This window comes from Podarcis melisellensis, assembly GCF_964234715.1.
Source record: "Podarcis melisellensis genome assembly, chromosome: 8".
Classification (NCBI taxonomy): Eukaryota; Metazoa; Chordata; class Lepidosauria; order Squamata; family Lacertidae; genus Podarcis; species Podarcis melisellensis.
In genome coordinates this window covers 5215214-5228720 of record NC_138540.1, presented here as the reverse complement: position 1 = coordinate 5228720, position 13507 = coordinate 5215214, and the positions used below count along the sequence as shown (strand labels likewise).

The 13507-nt window shown below is 49.6% G+C and overlaps 1 protein-coding gene across 3 annotated transcripts; it reads right to left on the bottom strand.

The window, feature by feature from the left end:
• Positions 1-793: 793 nt before the first annotated feature.
• Positions 794-12208, bottom strand: LOC309376295 (uncharacterized protein C2orf42). Of its 3 annotated transcripts, none has more exons than XM_081922553.1 (9): positions 11951-12208; positions 7539-8373; positions 7132-7242; positions 6638-6739; positions 5641-5745; positions 4050-4157; positions 2674-2774; positions 1589-1751; positions 794-1446 (listed from the first exon to the last, which is right to left on the bottom strand). In XM_081922553.1, exons 2-9 carry the CDS (start codon positions 8359-8361, stop codon positions 1238-1240), a joined length of 1722 nt encoding a protein of 573 aa, XP_081778679.1. In that variant the 5' UTR covers positions 8362-8373; positions 11951-12208; the 3' UTR covers positions 794-1237. The 3 variants fall into 3 exon arrangements, with proteins under 3 accessions (XP_081778679.1, XP_081778678.1, XP_081778680.1); XM_081922552.1 differs by lacking the exon at positions 11951-12208 and adding an exon at positions 10029-10682; XM_081922554.1 differs by lacking the exon at positions 11951-12208 and adding an exon at positions 9982-10005.
• Between the last annotated feature and the right edge of the window lie 1299 nt (positions 12209-13507).

Below are 13507 nucleotides of genomic sequence, written 5' to 3'. Positions count from 1 at the left end.
TGGGCAGGTGAAGGACCAGACCATCTGAAAAATGAACGTAATGTTTTAGCTGCAGTTCATTCATTTTCAGCTTTGTATTTCTTGTTATAAAAAAAAGAGCAGATAGACATTCCATTGTTACTCTCATAACCAAGGTTTAAGGCGCCATTTAGCTGCTAGCTTTCATATCTCAGTTTCTAACACTGGTCAAGTTCTTCCCTCTCCTCTCCCTAACATTTAATGCCATCGTGCCACCTATTTTCCTATCAATTTGCTTCACAACATTGAATGGTCTAAGATCATTTGTACTAGAGAAACGGGAAGCAGGGGACTTTCCTCGGGGCTGGTGTTGATGTCCCTGGGAAGCTGCAATTCTGCCTGATATCTTTTTAAATGCCACTGGCTGCTCACGGTGCAGTGTGTGCTTAAATCACGTCCATGCCATGAGCAAGACTTAGTGCTCTACTTTGCCTGGATCCTGCTTGGTGTCTCTGTTCAAGTGCTGAAGAATGCAGTGCTATCGTTTGCAAACTCCACACATCCTTTGTCCACAAAGAAGTCTGAATTTGGTTCCCAGTGCACAGACCAGCTGATGCATTCAACCTGTGCAAAGTCAGTTCACTTGCAGGAGTTTGCAGTAACTGCATAGGTAATTACTGGGTACAGACCCCAACAACCCAGAAAGTCCAGCCTCAGTTTTGCCTTTTGTGTTTTTGTACACTCTAGGGGTGACTCAAAGCAGAAACTGTGTGAACAGGAGAAGGCTTAAGCTTGCTGGTGTTTATCTGAGAGACTGAACTCAAAACATTGGAACTGGTTCAATTTACTTTATTGTAGAAATATATTGCAAAATATGCCAGTAAGGGGGTAGTAATTAGCCAAGGCAGCCGAGCAACTGAACACTCTGCTCCACCCTCACCTGCTCCACCCTCATCTGTCAACTGTGCAAAACAGGGTGGCGGAAAAAATCAGCAATCATGGGTCGGCACACAGGTGAGTCTCAGAGTAGAAGTGGAGAGTGCATGAATTAATTTTGTCCCAAGAAGCGACTGAAAATGCTGTTTGAAAGGAAAGAGGCAGAAGTTTCTAGTGCAGCTGCTTAAAAAAAAGAAGAAGTGGGTCATTTGTAGTGAAGCCCCGCTGCATTCCGGCTCCTGGCGCGTTCCCCAGTCAAATGGCTGGCTGATACCCGCAAAGGCTGACCAGCTACAGGGCAGGAGTTGTGCAAACCAAGCTGTGCAAGAACTGCATGACGAGTTCAAGGGAAGGTGATGGTGGTGAGAGGCATAAGCTCCAGCGTCTGTTCAAGGGAAGTGCGCTGCTCCTGGTAGTCGGTGGTGTGACCATTTCTGTAGTGGCCATATTCAAACTTAATCCTCAGTTCACCAATTTTCGACTGGGGGAGGATATCTGGAATCCACTCAATGATGAAAGGTGTTGGTTCTTTCTGATCAGGGGATGTGTTGCCTGGGAGGAAGGAAGCCAGAAAGAGGAGCACTTTGGACCTTCTTTCCCCAAGAGGAGGAGGAGCTTCCAACTCTACAAATCTGTGAGCTGGTGGGAAAAGAAGGCTCCTTTGAGGTGCAAAGGGATCTGCTTATACACCTACCGACTTTCAGGAAGGTTTTCAGCTCCAGAGGACGGAGGACTGGCTGCTTCTCCAAACGCCCGTAAGTGTCTGGGATGCTCTCCACCTCAACTTTGGGGCACTTAAAGGGCTCGTAGGTGCCATCCTGGTTCTGGATGAAGCTGCGTGTGATTTTCAGAGGCATCTGGGAAGAGGAGTTAGGAATGGGAGATGAAAACACAGGATTTCTTGAACAGGCAAATGAGAAGAGCGGCATCCCTTTGCAAGAGGCCCTTTGTAAGCCCAGAGTTTGATCCTCACCCTGCAGAAACCAGGATGCCAAAGGTCTGGGAGTTGAGTAAGAACCTAAGAAAAGCCTCGCTGGATCAGGCCAGTGGCCCATCTGGTCCAACATTCTGTTCTCACAGTGGCCAACCAGATGCCTGCAGAACCCTGAAAGCAGGATTTGAGCACAAAAACTCCCCAACCTCTCTCACCACCAAAGAAACACTAGTGAACAGAACAAGCAGCGCATACATTAAGCATAACAGAAACATCGCCACCCGACCCCACCCCCACCCATCTTCCCTCCCTCCACCCCTATTTTTTTCCTCCCCCGATGTCTCAACAAATGAAACGGATTTGTAAAAATGTTACATGGAAAAAATATGAGAGACATTACACTTCTGTAAAACAAGAAAATCTTTAATAATAATAATAATAATAATAATAATAATAATAATAATAATAATAACAACAACAACAACAAAACCTCCCCTCCTGTAGTTTCCAGCAACTGATATTCAGAAGCATTGCTGCCTCTGACCATGGAGGCAGAGTCGAGCCATCAGGGCTAGCAGCCACCAGGAGTCCTCTCCTCCATGAATTCATGAATTTCTCTAACCTTCTTCTAAAATCATCACAACTAGTAGATCATAAGAGAATTATTCTAGGAAGCTCATGCTAACCCCCAGAGGCCAGCTCCCCAAACTTTTAATCCCAGGAACATAAAATGTTATGCCTAGCGCTGGCCCCTCCTCCCCAACCCCCCAATGAATGCCCTCGCATCTCTTCACAAAACAGAGAAAAACCGCAGACAAGAAGGAGCAAGGGGGGGGGTGTCTTACCTCAAGGGTATCAAAGATCTGTTTGACTTGCAAGATGTTTGTGATGTGCCACGTATATTTGGAAAAGGTGCCCAGGGGCAAAGCATCTTTCCGGACAAAAGCTGGAAAGGAAGAAGCCCATCAAGGTGGTGTGATGGCGGCCACATTCCTCCTCCTGTGGCCAACTCCAATGGCAGAGGGAGCCAACACGGCACCCTCGAGCTGCCGCTCCCTACAATTCCCATCATTCCTGACCTTTGGCCACGCTGGCCAAGAGTGATGGAAGGTGGCGTCCAACAACAACCAGAGGGCATCTGTTGGCTATCCCCTTCACATGGTGTTGAGAAAGGGGACAAAATGTGATCTCAAGGGAGTCACAGAAACAGATCCCAAGTTGTAGAGTTGGAAGGGACCACAAGGGTCATAATCACTGTGGCATAAAGTTATTCTGAGGCCACAAGGAGAGGCTGTGCAGAGAGACCTTTCAGCCCTGCAGCATGCAGTTACAAGGGACTGGTCCCCTTCAGCTGCTGCTCCCACTGTCCCTGAGAGTTCATAGAATTTTAGAGCTGGAAGGAGACCTAAAGTAGGCTTCCTCAACCTCGACCCTCCAAAAGTTTTGAGACTACAATTCCCAGCATCCCGGACCACTAGTCCTGCTAGCTAGGGGTGATGGGAGTTGTAGGCCAAAAATATCTGGAGGCCCAAGGTTGGGAAACACTGATCTAGTCTAACCCCTGCAAGGCAGGAATCACAGCTAAAGAACCCCTGACAGGTGGGCATTTGACCTCTGCTTAGAAACCTCCAGTGAAAGAGAGTCTATCAGCTTCCTAGTGAGTCAGTCTCACTGTCTTACAACTAGGAAGTTCTTCCTAATGTTTAGTCAGAATCTTGTTATTTGAATCCATTGGTTCTGGTCTTCTCCTCTGGAACAGCAAAAACAACAACCTGGCTCCATCTTCCATGGGACAGCCCTCCACATATTTGAAGATGGCTCTCATATCACCCCTCAGCCTTGCCTTCTCCAGGCTAAACATCCCCAACTCCCTCAACCGTTCCTCACAAGGCCTGGTTTCCAAACCCCTGGTCCTCTTGGTCCCCTTCCTCTGCACACCTTCCAGCTGGTCAATATCCTTCTTAAATTGTGGTGCCCAGAACTGGACACAGGACTCCAGGTGGGGTCTGACCAAAGAAGAATAGAGTAGTACTATCGCTTCCTTTGATCTACTTCTGCTGCAGCAGCCTAGAACAGTATTAGCTTCTGTTGCTGCTGCATCACACTGCTGACACTGTTAAGCTTTCTTATGCCTCAATACAACCTTTCTATTACAAAGCATCAATGTGCAGCTAATATCCCAAGTGGCTTCCCACAGAAAAGATGCCTAAAGGTTGAGTACCTGTGGTTGAATTTGGCATCCGCTTCTTGATGCTCCCAACAGAAATCCTCTGCTGGAGAGCGTCAAAGAAAGCCTGGGGGATGTGGAACACCAGTGGCTCTGGTTTGCCTGGGTAAAAACATGCACAAATGAAGAAATGCTTTTGAGAGGAACAACATAATGATGTTTAGACATTTCAACAAGGGCCAAGGCTCAAGCTATTTAATCATAAAAAAGGAAGGGGGGAAGAAACCTATTGAGGTGAAAAACTCATGAAATAATTCACAAAGATAACCAAAGAGGAGGTTGGATGTTTAAGAGAGAAAGAGAGAAAAACTCACAGCTATGGGATAGCTATGTAGGATTTCCTCTGGGTGAATATTTTGTGGGCAGCCAGGGAACAGATGGAGACTGGTGTGTGTGAGAGAGACGAGAGAGGCCAACCATCCCAAAGTTCTGATATATGGGGCAGTTTTTATCAGTTAGTTCAATTCTCTTCTATGCTCAAACACATACAGTGGTGCCCCGCAAGACGAACGCCTCGCAAGACGGAAAACCCGCTAGACGAAACGGTTTTCCATTTTGGAGGCGCTTCGCAAAACGAATTTCCCTATGGGGTTGCTTTGCAAGACGAAAAAATCTTGCGAGTCCCCGTGGGGGTTTTTTTTGCTTCCCCCCCCTTTCCTAAGCCGCTAAGCCGCTTAACAGCTGATTGCTAGAAGCCGCTAGACCACTGTAGCGCTAATCCGCTAAGCTGTCAATGGGCTTGCTTCGCAAGACGAAAAAACCGCTAGACGAAGAGAATCGCGGAATGGATTCTTTTCGTCTTGCAAGGCACCACTGTACATACATATTTTATTGACTGGCTCCTAGAGTTAGCAGGCATTCTGCTTGCAACTGCCCAGGTGAAGTGATGGGAAGTCCTGGCCAAAGCAAGGTGTTCTGCTTTCTGCATAAAGAATGCATGAATGGTTCCTTGGGGGTGGAAAAGCCATCTCCGTGCTGCAGTGTCGGTCCTGTGCCTGTAAAGGCTGGGAGATCAGTCAGGCTGATTTGCAGTAAGTGTACACAATTTTTAATGAAGTACCAGAACTGGCCATTTTGATGTTTTTGACATCTTTCTTTGGTACTCCTGCACCCAACCACTCCCACAAGTCCTCTTTTGGGTCTGCAGTTCACAACAGCACTACGTTCAGCCGGGAACCGGGAGTGCCACTAAAGATTATGAGTCTGTGACTCCAGAAAGCAGTATAGGAGTACAGGAGGAGGTGGCAGGAGGTTCTTGATTGGCTCCAGTCAATCAACCTTGTCTAGATCTGGTTTCTGCTGCTGCCAGTTTATTTGAGCCCAGCGTGTAAATTAAACATAGTGAGAGGGCTTCTCTGCCAGTTTCATTTAGCCATAAGTGCTCTCTCTCTTTCCCCCTAAGAAATTAACAGTGTCGAGTGCAACCTGACACCAATCATATCAGTACCATCTGAGTGCTACTGGAGAATAGCCTTATGCAGACAAAAGCCACTTACACAAGACCCTGCAGGGTATTCCCTCCGATGATCCTCTTATAATATGAACAAGGATTCAAGGGATAAAGGTGAGGTCAGAGGAGACTTACCGTCAAACTGGTAATGCATGGCTTGGTGGATGCGTTCAGTGACGCTGGCCAACCACTCTTGGAAGGACAAGGTTACTTGCGATTCATCAAGCAGCTGACTGCAAACTAAGGAAAAGGAAAAACTTTCACCTAAGAACATCAGGCCAATGGCCACCTAGTCCAGCCTCCTGGCTCACAGTGGCCAAGCAGGTGCCTCTTTGGGGAAACCTGCAAGCAGGACCTGAACCACAGCTGTCAACTTTTCCCTTTTCTTGCAAGGAATCCTAGTCAGAAAAAGGGAATTTCCCTTAAAAAAGGGAAAACGTTGACAGCTATCCTGAACACAACAGCACTCCCCCCCCCAATTGGAGAACAGCCTCTACTAAAGACCTTGTAAGGAAGCCCAAATTCGGGAACAAAGGGAGAAAAAAACTAAGAGGAAGGTACGTTTGGCAAATCCTCATTGCAATCAACTCCCACCCGGAAACCTATGTCTCCACTGTGGAAGGATGTGCAGATCCAGAATTGGCCTCCACAGCCATTTACAGACGCACCCCATAGACTGTGTTCATGGAAGACAATCTTACTCGGTCACAAGTACTCACCAAGAGACAATCTAAAAATATGTGAATGACACAAAAGGAAAAAGGGATGGACAGGGGAAAAGAAAGCAAGCAAACAAACACAGGCACTCAACCATTAATGTTACAAAGTTCTTATAATGACCAGCTTTCATTTTAGGATGCTCAGAATCTTAAGAGAGACAAGGTCAGTGCTGAGGTTTCAAGTCTTTAATTTCTTATATTAATTTATTTCCTCATGGAGAGGAAAGGGAGTGTAATACAGTTCCCCAGACATGCATATAAGGCAGGAAGGCCAAAAAGCTGAAGGAACTAAAGAACCCAGCAGGAAAGTAGAGTGTAGGCTGAGCAAAACTGGCCTTTTGTGGAAAACCCTCTCAGTCCATTTCTGCTTTGCGTTCCTTGCAGCTTGCTGAGCTGGCAGAAAGAAAACTCACCTTGCCTTTTCAGTGAAGCAACCGCTGGCTTTTTCAATCCACTTTTGCGCAGGTTTGTGTTTGCCACGTCTTGAGACAAGAGGGGGCCACTTGCTTGTGTGCCTTAAAAGTAAAAGTTGCAACAGCTTTAGAATGAGTAGCACTGGGAAAGCGAAGATGGTGCCTGCCAGATGTTGTTGAACTACAGCTCCCATCAGTCCCAGCTAACATGGTTAACATGGTCAGGGCAGGGTGATGAGAGCTGTAGTCCACAATGTCTGGAGGATATTGCATTGGTGACCCCAATGCATTTAAAATGCTTCCCATGGGTCTCTTCTAATTGTGGGAGTATCCAAGCCACACAGGACTCAATGAAGGCTCTAGCGCTATAACAAGTGCTGCTAGTAGCTATGATGATCCCCAAAAGGCAAACTCTGCACTATGGATGCAGGTAAGAATCATCCGTATCAAAGTGGAACATGTAACACAAACAAGTCAAAATTTAATATTCTCACCCATTCCTTCATCTTTTTTCCTCTTTTTGGCCTTGGAGGCAGCAGCCTCTCCAGAGCTCAACGCGGATTCAGGCTGACAGAGAAGCTGGGCTCCTACTGTTGACTTCAGACCTGGAGTTGCAGGAGAGAAGAGGTTGAAGGTTTGAGTCTTCACTCTGCGTTTCTCCTCGTAAAATGTCAGCTTAAATGCAGTGAGCTCCCTTTGCTTCTAAGCCTGCCTACAGGGACTGTCAGTGGTATTCCCAGGGTGAGCTGCAGGGGCCCAGCCCTTCCAAGGTATCTCAGTCTGCGCACCCACACACCCCACATACAGGCATGACAGGGGATTTTTTACTTCATGCACTTGGCCTGAGCTGTCTGCTGACCACATCCTTTCAGCCTCACTCATGTTCTCTGACCTTACCCACCGCTGGAATCATAGCTGAGGAAATCTGCAAACTCCTGGGCCAAGAGATCATCGCTGGCAAAGGCACAGAGGCAGGCAAAGAAGTGATTGCATTTCTGGCTTGCCTCTTCCTTAGCAGAGGCCGCCTTGCTGGACTTCAGCGACTGACAGGAGCAGAGGAAGCGGTGTTCCGCCCTGCTCTTGTGTCCAGCCTTGTGGGAGAAGGAGATGTGGAGGTAACCCAAGCTATGCTTCTGGCTGGCTTTGCACTTCACCACTAGGATGTTCTTGGTAATCCTCTGAACTAGGGGCCCTGTGGACTCCGTGGCCAACTGCCATAAGGTTTGCTTTGTCTCAGCAGAGGCCTGCAACGAGTTCAAGACTGAGCTTTTCAGAGGCAACGGGGTGGCCTCTGCCTGACAGTTCACAGCCAGCTTAATGTGCTGGCACTGGTTTTCCACCACCCCTTGTGCAGCCGTCTTCAAGCACGATGGGACGTAGCAGCGCCCAGAGCTGAGCTGTGTGATGATGGTCCCGTCTACTGTCTGGATGGTGGTCTCCGAAACTCCCAGCTCCACAAAGCACCGGTACTCTGGCCCCCTATCCCTCTGCCGCACTGAATAGACCTGTAGATCAGAGCCAGTGTTGATTTTGACCGCGTCGACACCGGCCTGCTTCCGGGTGCCGTAGCGGAAGATGGTGCCGCAAGTCTTGTTCTTGCAGCTCAGCCCGCGGGTGCCGTTGTAGGTGCCGCACCGGGGGCATTTCCTGATGCCTCTCAGGGTAGCTTTCCCCAAGTCTGATAAAAAAGCTGGGACTTTACTCCTGGCAGGGTTTGATTCCATCCTTCAGGCAGCCTGGACAAAAGGAAGGCACAAAGAAATGAGAGAGCCGATCAGTTGGAATGCCTCGCTCCAAGTGCATTCAAGCAATGGTGCTCTGTAGGGGCTTTCAGAAGCAAACATGATGTCAGAGATGATCTACCTGTTTGTTGTTTGAAGAGAAGAAGAGTTTGGATTTGATATCCCGCTTTATCACTACCCGAAGGAGTCTCAAAGCGGCTAACATTCTCCTTTCCCTTCCTCCCCCACAACAAACACTCTGTGAGGTGAGTGGGGCTGAGAAACTTCAAAGAAGTGTGACTAGCCCAAGGTCACCCAGCAGCTGCATGTGGAGGAGCAGAGATGCGAACCCAGTTCACCAGATTACGAGTCTACCGCTCTTAACTACTACACCACGCTGGCTCTTGTTGTTGCTAAAAAGAAGCTGCAAGGGGGTCAGTTTTGAGCAGCTGTGCAGGAAGCACAAAAAATAGCTGCTGTTAGCTATGGACAGACAGAACCATATAGACATCATAGCTCCCTGTATATTCACATCTCAGCAGCAGATACAACTACAGCATGTGTGTGTGTGTGTGTCGGGAGGCAGGTTAGCCCCCTCCACCGCAGTATGACCTAACACTCTGCTTTCAACAAAAATTAAAAAATGCTTCTGAGATGTCAGGTCTCGTTTGTCCCTCAGGTACACCTGACCTTTTCAACCTTATGAAACACACACAGCTTGGTTCATCTTGTCTTCATTTTCCCTATATGCCCTTTTAAATCTGGAGTGATAAATGTGGCATTGGAAGCAAAGGACCCCTATTAACATCTGAACTCCGTTCAAAACACTAATCACTTCAGACATTCATTTTCCAGGTTGCTAACCTTAGGTTGGGACGCGGGTGGCGCTGTGGGTAAAAGCCTCAGCGCCTAGGGCTTGCCGATCAAAAGGTCGGCGGTTCGAATCCCCGCGGCGGGGTGCGCTCCCGTTGCTCGGTCCCAGCGCCTGCCAACCTAGCAGTTCGAAAGCACCCCCGGGTGCAAGTAGATAAATAGGGACCGCTTACTAGCGGGAAGGTAAACGGCGTTTCCGTGTGCAGCTCTGCCTCGCCAGAGCAGCGATGTCACGCTGGCCACGTGACCCGGAAGTGTCTCCGGACAGCGCTGGCCCCTGGCCTCTTGAGTGAGATGGGCGCACAACCCCAGAGTCTGTCAAGACTGGCCCGTACGGGCAGGGGTACCTTTACCTTTACCTTTAACCTTAGGTGACCTTTCCTGCAAGGAGGATCAGATTAAGCAGAACTGCTCCAAAAACTTAGGCATCTCAGTCCAGTTCGACTTGGTGGGCCACATTATCAATCAACAACAAAAAATGTGTGTATGTGGAGAGGTATCTGTACTGTGCAAATCAAAGCCTCAGTTTCCCACCTCCTAAAATGGGAAGAAGGAACCTTCCTTACAGGACGGCAGAATGAAGAAAGTGACCTAAATAAATAAATTAGGTGCAGTGAGGCTGTTGGACTCCTGACTCCCAACAACTGAATCCAGTGTGGCAGCAGGTCAAGAATGATCAGAGCTCTCCTCCGGCAACACCTGGAGGGGGGGACCATGTTGGCTGTCCCTGATGCACAGCATCAAACATACCAGTCCCCACTCCTGCTTCCCCCAAAGTCCAATGGAACATCATTAACCAGTGCTGTTCAGTCCAATGTCCAGCTATCCATGTTGAAAGTAATATAATCTGTTAGGTGCCTGTTTTACATGACCCCAGAACTGAGGATGGACCAAGAAGTGGTGGGATCTAGTGATGCCATGAATCATTCTCAAGATTCTGGCAAGAACTCGGACCATCAGCTCAGTGGTGTCACAATGCAGCATTTTCTGGCAAGGAACCTCTGCTGTGATGTTCCAGTGAGGTCATAAAGGGGAAAAGATGCATGCGAAATGTGCATCTTGCCACTAGCCGTTGCATTTTCAGATTGAGTCAGAGGAATCTTAGGAAGTTACACATATTGGGACTCACTGCTGCTGCTGCTGGAAGGCAAATGTTGATTTGGGGACTGCTCTCTCTCTCCCGATCTCTGTCAATAGTGCAGGAGGAAAGGACTGATCAGATTCTGCCTAGGTCAAGGTCCAGTGGACAGCCAGGCAGGGCCTTTACCTACTTAGAAGCATCCCCCCCCCCACAACCCAGATGCATCGTCGCTTCCAGCCTACTTTTAGCTCTAAGGGATGCCCTGCATTTCAGATTATTCACAACACATCTCAAACTATAAACAAATGCAGAATCATGAAAATAAACAAAACTCTTCAATAATTAGTACAAAAAGGTGAATTCAAGGGGGAGGCAATCATTTAATATTTTTTTATATCTCACCTTTTTTTCCTAAGGAGCTCAAGGTGGCGTATATTGTTTCCCCTCTCCTCATTAATCCCAACAACCCTGAGAGGTAGGTTAGACTGAGAGGCAATGACTGGCCCAAGGTCATGCCAAGTGAGCTTCCTGAGTGGGAATCTCCCAGATCATAGTCAGCACAGAGGGCTGGATTGAAAGCCCCTGATTCTTGATCCCCAAGCCACACCAATCTTGAGGTACAGCACTGAAAAACTGCAAAATGCCCACCCTACCTGATATGAACCAGTAGGAGGGCTTAGAATGTGGCTGTAGATTTGCTGTCTCAATCCCCTCAAGCCCATTTAGGATTGCTCTGCCCTTCCCCAGTATCTGCCAGAACTCATAATTCATTTCTCCTCCCCCCATTCCATGGTTCCAAGAAGTCTTCCTAGTTCATGAACTATTCCACAGTCCATCAGGTTGTCTGGTCACCTGCCAGCCAAGTGATCATTAAAATGAGAGTTCAGAGCTAGGAGAGCGGCAGTTGTTTTTTTTATCTTTTGCCCACTCTTTCTCCAGGCACCAGAAAGCAGCACACACAGTTCTCCTCTTACCTATTTTATTCTCAGAACAATCTTATGAGGTGGGCTACATTGAGAGAGAATAACTGGCCAGATGTTTTGGACTACAACTCCCAGCAATGGAAGCTTAGCCATATGATTCTGGGGCTAATGGAAGTTGTAGTGCAAATGATCTCTAAGACACCAGGTTGCGGAATGGTGCTCTAACCACTACCTAACAGTCTCCAATGTATTATTTGTACAGGTTCAAATCAATTCACATATTTTGTTGTGAAACTTGCAACGGTTTCCACCTCTTTAGCCACCCAGTAAGTCATCACATAGCATTCCTTTGCAAGTAGCACTCCTGAAACAAGCAGCAAACCAGAAAGCAGTGATTCAGGCATTTTTAAGAACATAAGAAGAGTCTGCTGGAAGTCACCCAGAGTGGCTGGGGCAACCGAGTGAGATGGGCAGGGCACAAACAATAAAATCATCATCGTGGTTGTTATTATCATCAGGCCAATGGCCCGTCCAGTTCAGCATCCTGCTCTCACAGTGGGAATCTGCGGAGAGCAGGATGCGAGCCCAAGAGCAGCCCTCTCCCCTCCTGTGGTCTCCAGCAACGGGCACGCATTGTTGCCTTCGGCGGCGGCGGCAGCAGCAGAGCCAGCCTGGCAAATCGGGGCAGCGGCTTCCAGGGGCGAAAGAGACTCACTTGGACAGAGACCGGGCAGGGAGGGAGGCGAGGAGGCATTCGTTCCCTTCACAAAGGGAAGGCTCAGGGCCACGTGGCCCGTGCGAGCTTCTTCGGGGAGGCAGGAGAAAGCACTCTGCACATGTTCAGAGGCCAGACTGCGTTTTGAGAAGCAGGGAGGCGGCCCCACGGCGGGCCATCCCTCCTCCCCGCTTGGACGCGCAGCTCAGCCGGCCCGACAAGCAGCCACCCTCCGACCCCGCGCTTGACACCTTCCGCGTGGCGTCACCAGCAGCAGCTGCGCGACGTGCGGCGATGACGTCACGGGCCGGCAGCGGCCGCGCCCCCTCCTCGGTCGCATGGCAACCGCGGGCGGGCGGGGCGGGCGAGGTGAGGCCTAGGCCAGAGAGTCTCCCTCCAGCCCGCCCAACGTCACTTCCTGCCGCTCCCTCCGCAGCGGGCGCCCAGCAGGACCCTTCCCCTTCCCGCCGAGGCCCCCGCCGCGTCGCCTTTTACCTGGGCGGCCTCCTCAGCCTCGGGCCCCAGCCGGGCGGGCGGCCGGCGGAGGAAGTCGGCGAGCGGCCTCCGCTATGGCTCCTTACAAACGGCTCGCGGGTCCCGTCTGTAAGAGCGGCTCCCATTGGCGCAGCCGAGGCGCCGCTGGCTCGCGAAGCACGACGGGAAATGCAGTCCGGCTGCCTCCCAGGGTCGCGGAAGTCCCGTGCGGGGCTCCTCCTTATGTAAAAGGCCCCGAGAGCTCGAGGGGAAAGGATGTGGGGGAAGGATACGAGGGCTGCACTTTATTCCTTACAGGCGTAGCACGAAACTGCACCTACCTGGCTTTTGGGTTGGCGTGGACTTTGCAGCCGTCTCGCCTAGTTTACTTAATGCTCTTTCGTGTTAAAAATGCCCTTGGATGCCCCCTTGCCATTCCCTCGCAGAGGCGAGCCCTGGCACGCCTATAAAGGACGGCTCTCCGTTTTCTCCATCTGAGGCTGGGTGACTAGCACCGAGGCAGGATGTCAAACCTACTTACTAAAGTGGCAATTGTTTAGTTGTGTCCGACTCTTCGTGACCCCCTGGACCAGAGCACGCCAGGCACTCCTGTCTTCCACTGCCTCCCGCAGTTTGGTCAAACTCATGTTCGCAGCTTCGAGAACACTGTCCCACCATCTCGTCCTCTGTCGTCCCCTTCTCCTTGGGCCCTCCATCTTTCCCAACATCAGGGTCTTTTCCAGGGAGTCTCCTCTTCTCATGAGGTGGCCAAAGTATTGGAGCCTCAGCTTCAGGATCTGTCCTTCCAGTGAGCGCTCAGGGCTGATTTCCCTAAGAATGGAGAGGTTTGATCTTCTTGCAGTCCATGGGACTCTCCAAGAGTCTCCTCCAGCACCAGAATTCAAAAGCATCAATTCTTCGGCGATCAGCCTTCTTGATGGTCCAGCTCTCACTTCCATACATCACTACTGGGAAAACCAGAGCTTGAACTAGACGGACCTTTGTCGTAAAAAAAAGTGGCAATATCACTCCCCATAAAGTGAAGCTTGGCCGCAACTGCAAAGCCTCAAGAGTGCAATTTAT

Coding starts and splice junctions, on each gene's coding strand:
- LOC309376295 (XM_081922553.1), bottom strand. CDS start 8,361: ATGGAATCAAACCCTGCCAGGAGTAAAGTCCCAGCTTTTTTATCAGAC. Junction 6,740..7,131: donor GAAAAAAGATGAAGGAATGG/GTGAGAATATTA, acceptor TTTACTTTTAAG/GCACACAAGCAAGTGGCCCC. Junction 4,158..5,640: donor CATGCATTACCAGTTTGACG/GTAAGTCTCCTC, acceptor GTTTTTACCCAG/GCAAACCAGAGCCACTGGTG.